This window comes from Argentina silus (genome assembly GCF_951799395.1).
Source record: "Argentina silus genome assembly, chromosome: 13".
NCBI classification, from domain to species: Eukaryota; Metazoa; Chordata; class Actinopteri; order Argentiniformes; family Argentinidae; genus Argentina; species Argentina silus.
This window is the reverse complement of record NC_139667.1, coordinates 20661103-20666102: the sequence shown is the minus strand read 5'-3', so window position 1 is coordinate 20666102 and position 5000 is coordinate 20661103. Positions and strand designations below refer to the sequence as shown.

The following is a 5000-nucleotide window of genomic DNA, read 5'->3' as shown; positions in this document are numbered from 1 at the left end:
TTACCTAACCTCATTATTGAAATTCAAGAACATGAATTACCTAACTCGTTCTCAAGAGTTGGTTAACTCTTGAGGTTCTTCAGGTGTCCACCAAATTGGGTAAATCCGCTTTTAGTTGTGGTGCACCTCACTGCTGGAACAATCTGCAGAGAACATTTCAGTTGGTTGCTCTGGGCAGTTTAAACTTTTGATTGAGGACCTCTTTGATGTCGCCCATGGACGACTTTCAGGGTACGGAACCATCTGACTATGAGGTGTAAAAAAGTGAACTCTCTACAACCAGACAGAATAATATCAATAACACATTCTATCAAGCAACTGTGTGTAACTCAATGAATGGATAGCCTTTATGTGTGGTGATGGGCCCCAAACTGTTATAAAGGCTTATACAGTACACTGAATTCATAAAGCACATATTTATATCATAGAACATTTTCCCGAGCTTCAACTGCCAGAGTATATATCTTTTTTTTTTTTTACATTGTTAGCATTTGCTTCACACTTTAGTTTATTTTATTTGTACTTTTGTTTGTTTTGGCACAAGTTTCACATCACAGCATGATTGTGTTAGCATCAACAGTGCACAGCAGAGCTCTGGTTAAAAATTAAGACACAAATATTATTTCAGAGGGAAGTCCAGTCTCTGGCATAGATATAGAATGTATCCATTCATTCTATTTCCATGGTCTCAGGACTCAGTTGAATAGAATAGAACACTTTCTGTGTTCACAGTCTGAAGGGATTTGACAGGAGAAAGCAATATAGTGCAAGTTGGTTTATCCCCCAATAAGTCCATGTGGAACCATCACTGTACCATATTTCCTTGTACTATCCAGTCCTTTCAGATTAGTGAACTCTGCATGAGTTAGGCGCTAGGGACAGAAATGGAATGGGGCCATAGAGCAGGGATCAGGGGAACCCACCATCACCTCCCCTCAAAGTGATTATATGGAACATTCGAACTCTTGGGGGAGCCCTTGAGCTACGTCGGTCCCCTAAATAGTTAAATATTGTCAAGAAATTACCTGCTTGTGCAAAGGTTATTATTTAGCAAAAGTTAAACTGAGGACTGTGTAGTTTAATGAGATTAGAAATCAATTAACATTGCATCATGAACCATATAGTCAACATTCAAGCCAAAATTGTATGTAAAGAAGTTGTGGCACAAGTTGGGTACTTTAAGCGCTGCTCTAGGATCAGTTTTCTCTCCATGAATTTCTACATGATCAGTAAGTCACAACACACACGACTGGCCCTGGATCAGCGGTGCGCAGCCTCCACTTCCTCCTCCCCACATAACCTAGAATGTGACTGGCTCAAAGCTCCCTCGAATCATGGGTAATGTGTACATAGTTGCTGCATTGTAGTTTTTGTTTTATCATTTCAGTGCAAAAAGAGGCACAGGAGAGTTCCTTAAGATGGCTCTTGCTTGAGAGGGATGAGAGAAAGTGAGTGGGAGTGAATAGGTAAGAAAGAGTGCGAGAGATAAGATATATTGAGTTGAATTTGCATGCCTCAGGAGCAGAATGTCACTCTTGTCTGTCTGTGGGTTTATTTAAGGATCTTGTGGTAGGGGAAAAGGGGCAGGCTCTTGGTGAACGAGGCAATGTCTATGACGGCTGTGGTGTCGGCCATCTTAGGTGAGGCGGGGAGGAAGATCAGTTTGGACACCTCCCCATAGGAGCTCTTGTACTCATTGTCCTCTTCCTCCTCCCCTTCCCCCTTTCGACGACGATCCTTCTCGGGGGCGTCACCCTCCTCTGGGCCGAACCCAACCACCTGAGAAACAGAGGACGATGTTAGAATATGAATACACACACACACGCGCACGCACAGACACGCACAGACACACACACACACAGACACTTACATGAACACTGAGTTTCCTACAGTTGTTTCCTCTGTGTTCCAGGTACCAGGACACCAGCTCAGCTCTACTCATCTGCTTGAGAGCGTCAATCTATACACACACACAAATATATACATTATAAAAATTTATCAAATGTACAGATTATGGCAGAGGGGCAACGTGTGTGTGTGTGTGTGTGTCTCACCTCTCTGTTCAGCCTGTCAAAGACGTACTGTTGGGTGGCCACCTCAGCCCAGTTCCTATCCACCTCCTCTCCAAGGTGTGTGTCCTCACACTCCTTCAGCTTCACCAACGCTGTCACCTGTGTGTGTGAAACACATCTCTTAACAGAACCGCACACGCACACGCGCGCGCGCGCACACACACACACACACACACACACACACACACACACACACACACACACCTGTGTGCTGAAAGCGTCCTCAGACAGAGCACCCAGCGTCTCCCCAAAAGCAGCAAGGAACTCTTCGATCTTCAGCTCTACCACCTCAGTACTGATAGAGATGTGGGGAAGGAGCAGAAGGGCAGGGTAGAAGAGGGGGAGGAAGGGAGGGTAGGAGGAGGGAGGACATTGAGGAAAACATTGAGGAAAAGAGAGATGGGGAGGAGAGGGGGAAAAGAGACAAGAGGGGAGGGGAACGGTGGCAGTGGACATTTCAGTCAAATTAATCCATTCGTCATTTATTGATTCACCTTAATTTCATCAGAGATACAGAATGGTTATTAGATCTGTCAAGTGTTATGCTGAGGGGCTCACTTGAACTTGGTAGCCTGCGTTTCCACGGTGACAGAGAAGCCCAGGACTCCAGAGGTGTTTCTGCAGGTGGGGTACACATGGTACCTGTAGGGGAGGGAGGAGGAGGGGAGTAAGACAACAAGTTTTAGAGAGGGAGAGAGACAGAGAGAGAGAAAGACAGATAGAGACAGAGAGGGGGAAGGAAAGTGAGAGAGACAAGACACACAGACAGACAGGCAGAAAGACAGAGACACGCACGCACGCACGCACGCACGCACGCACGCACGCACGCACAGAGAGAGCAACTCACCCGAGAGTCTCTTTGGTCCTAAGGAAGTCAAAGCAGGGCTCCTCCATGTGCATCTAACAACACAACATCAACACACACTCGTTAGAAAGGGGCAGGTTCAGCGTCAGGGGTGAGAGGTTAGGGGTTATAGGTGAGTGACCAGGGACTTAAGAGACCGACCAGCATCCCAATGACGGTGAATTACGCCTCCCATAAATCGGCATCGGTATCCGACCCAAAAATCCAGTATGGGTCAGGCTCTTTAAAGTCCAGTTCTTCTTCCCCTAATCTTAACCCCTGGCCACATTTGAACCAATTCAGAAATTCAACATGGGTTTGCTGGTCAGTCGTGTCCCCTTGAGCTGTGGTACTCACCACCAGCAACTCCATCAGAGTATGTTCCCTGAGGTTCTTAGGACCAGACTAGAGTGAGAGAGAGAGAGAGAGAGAGAGAGAGAGAGAGAGGGGGAGAGAGGGGGGGTGAAACAGAGAAATAAGGACATAATAAGGAGGAAGTGTGTGTGTGTGTGTGTGTGTGCGTGCGTGCGTGTGTGTTTACCTGGTAGTAGACTGTGACCTCCGAGTTGGCATCTCCCTTGTTGAGCGATTTGACCTTACAGAGATGGTGTTTGATTGGCAGCTCCACCACCCTAAACAGGACTGGCACCTCCGCTGGCAGCTTGGAGAACTGCAGCTTCCTGTAGAGGAGAGGAGGAGAACGCAGGAACGAGGGGGGATGGAAGGATGAGAGGAGGATGGGAGGGTTAAGAGAAGGCAGTAGCAATCCATTGCACATATCAGGAGTTGACTGTATCCTGGACGATCCCATGAAACATAAACTCACATGGTGTCACTCCACTCAAGGAAGGATAACAGTATAGACTTACTCTGTGACATACTGCAGGAACTGTCTTGACTCCTGGAGAGAGAGAAACACAGAGAGGAGCACATTCAGTCACACAAAAACGGGGGTAGGATGTGTGTGTGCGTGCGTCTGTGCATGTGTGTGTGTGTATGTGTGTTCACCGTGCTGGTGAAGTTGCCCTGGACCAGTCCCTCTGCGTACAGCTGAGCCTTGAAGGTTCTGCTGAAGTCCATGAGCTGGTCCACGGTCAGTCCCTCTGTCAGGGCCTGGTACTTCTCTACCATGGACCAGCGGCCGTGCTCCAGGATCAACAGGCGCACGTCCCTGGGAGAAGAAGAGAGAAGTAATAATACAATAATAGAAGAGACTAACAGAAGGCATGTTTGGACAAGAACCCATGCGCACGCACGCACGCGCGCGCACACACACAACTCACTTGCCAAGTTTCTCTGGTTTGATGAGGATGTTGAAGTAGGTCTTTTTGAGCTGTTCTGTGAACATGCTGAAGACGTCAGGAGAGGCGGAGAACTCGGCCAGGTGGTCAACAATCAGGTGCAACAGCAACTAGAGACAAAAAGATACCATCTTCATCATCATCATCATCATCATCATAACTGTGTGTGTGTGTGTGTGTGTGTCAGTCACTCACAGGCAGTTTGTGGTTGAAGCCTTTGACCTTGATGCCCAGTCCGTGCTCTCCTGCCGTCAGCTTGTACTCCAGCTGAGCTACGTCTGCCTCATAGGCTGGCTCTGCTAGGTTGTGGCCCAGGATGTTCACCAGCAGGTCAAACAACACCACACTACGGGGGGGGGGGGAGGAGACAGAGAGAGAGAGAGAGGGATGATGGGAGGTTAAACAGAGATAAGTCTTCTAGAAACAAACTTCTGTCCTTCTGGCAGATGTAACTCTTAAATGATGGTTGTTACAACCCCCCTGAGGAAGGCTAGTGAGCCGAAACGTCGGTGAGCTGAATTAAATGGCACAGCAATGAGAGAACTGCCACTTTCATTTTCATTATGTTTTGAGTTAATGTTCCGTTCGTCAGCACCGTTGCCTTGGGTGTGTATTCTAAAACAATGTTTTATATCGAAGGCCAAAGTGTTTAACGATTTACTGAGAGAGAGCACAGCCATTTCGTGTCTGGTGTAGGTTCATTTGAAGTAAGGAATACTTCAAATGGAGTGGTTTGCGGATAACTGTCTTGAGTGGTGTAACCTAACCGCGGGACTTACTTCT

At 47.3% G+C, this 5000-nt stretch overlaps 1 protein-coding gene across 1 annotated transcript in view; it reads right to left on the bottom strand.

Annotated features, from left to right (window-relative positions):
* Window positions 1–422: 422 nt before the first annotated feature.
* Window positions 423–5000, bottom strand: part of LOC310813907 (nardilysin-like) — an 11764-nt gene continuing 7186 nt past the window's right edge. The window contains exons 20-32 of the mRNA XM_083683086.1: window positions 4997–5000; window positions 4413–4563; window positions 4200–4327; window positions 3925–4087; window positions 3786–3817; window positions 3458–3596; window positions 3274–3321; window positions 2920–2972; window positions 2631–2714; window positions 2277–2367; window positions 2055–2171; window positions 1871–1960; window positions 423–1779 (exon numbers count right to left, since the gene is read on the bottom strand). The exon at window positions 4997–5000 is cut by the window's right edge and continues 48 nt beyond it. Coding sequence (XP_083539212.1) covers window positions 1552–1779; window positions 1871–1960; window positions 2055–2171; window positions 2277–2367; window positions 2631–2714; window positions 2920–2972; window positions 3274–3321; window positions 3458–3596; window positions 3786–3817; window positions 3925–4087; window positions 4200–4327; window positions 4413–4563; window positions 4997–5000 — 1328 coding nt within the window. The 3' untranslated portion in view covers window positions 423–1551. The remainder of the gene's footprint in view (window positions 1780–1870; window positions 1961–2054; window positions 2172–2276; window positions 2368–2630; window positions 2715–2919; window positions 2973–3273; window positions 3322–3457; window positions 3597–3785; window positions 3818–3924; window positions 4088–4199; window positions 4328–4412; window positions 4564–4996) is intronic.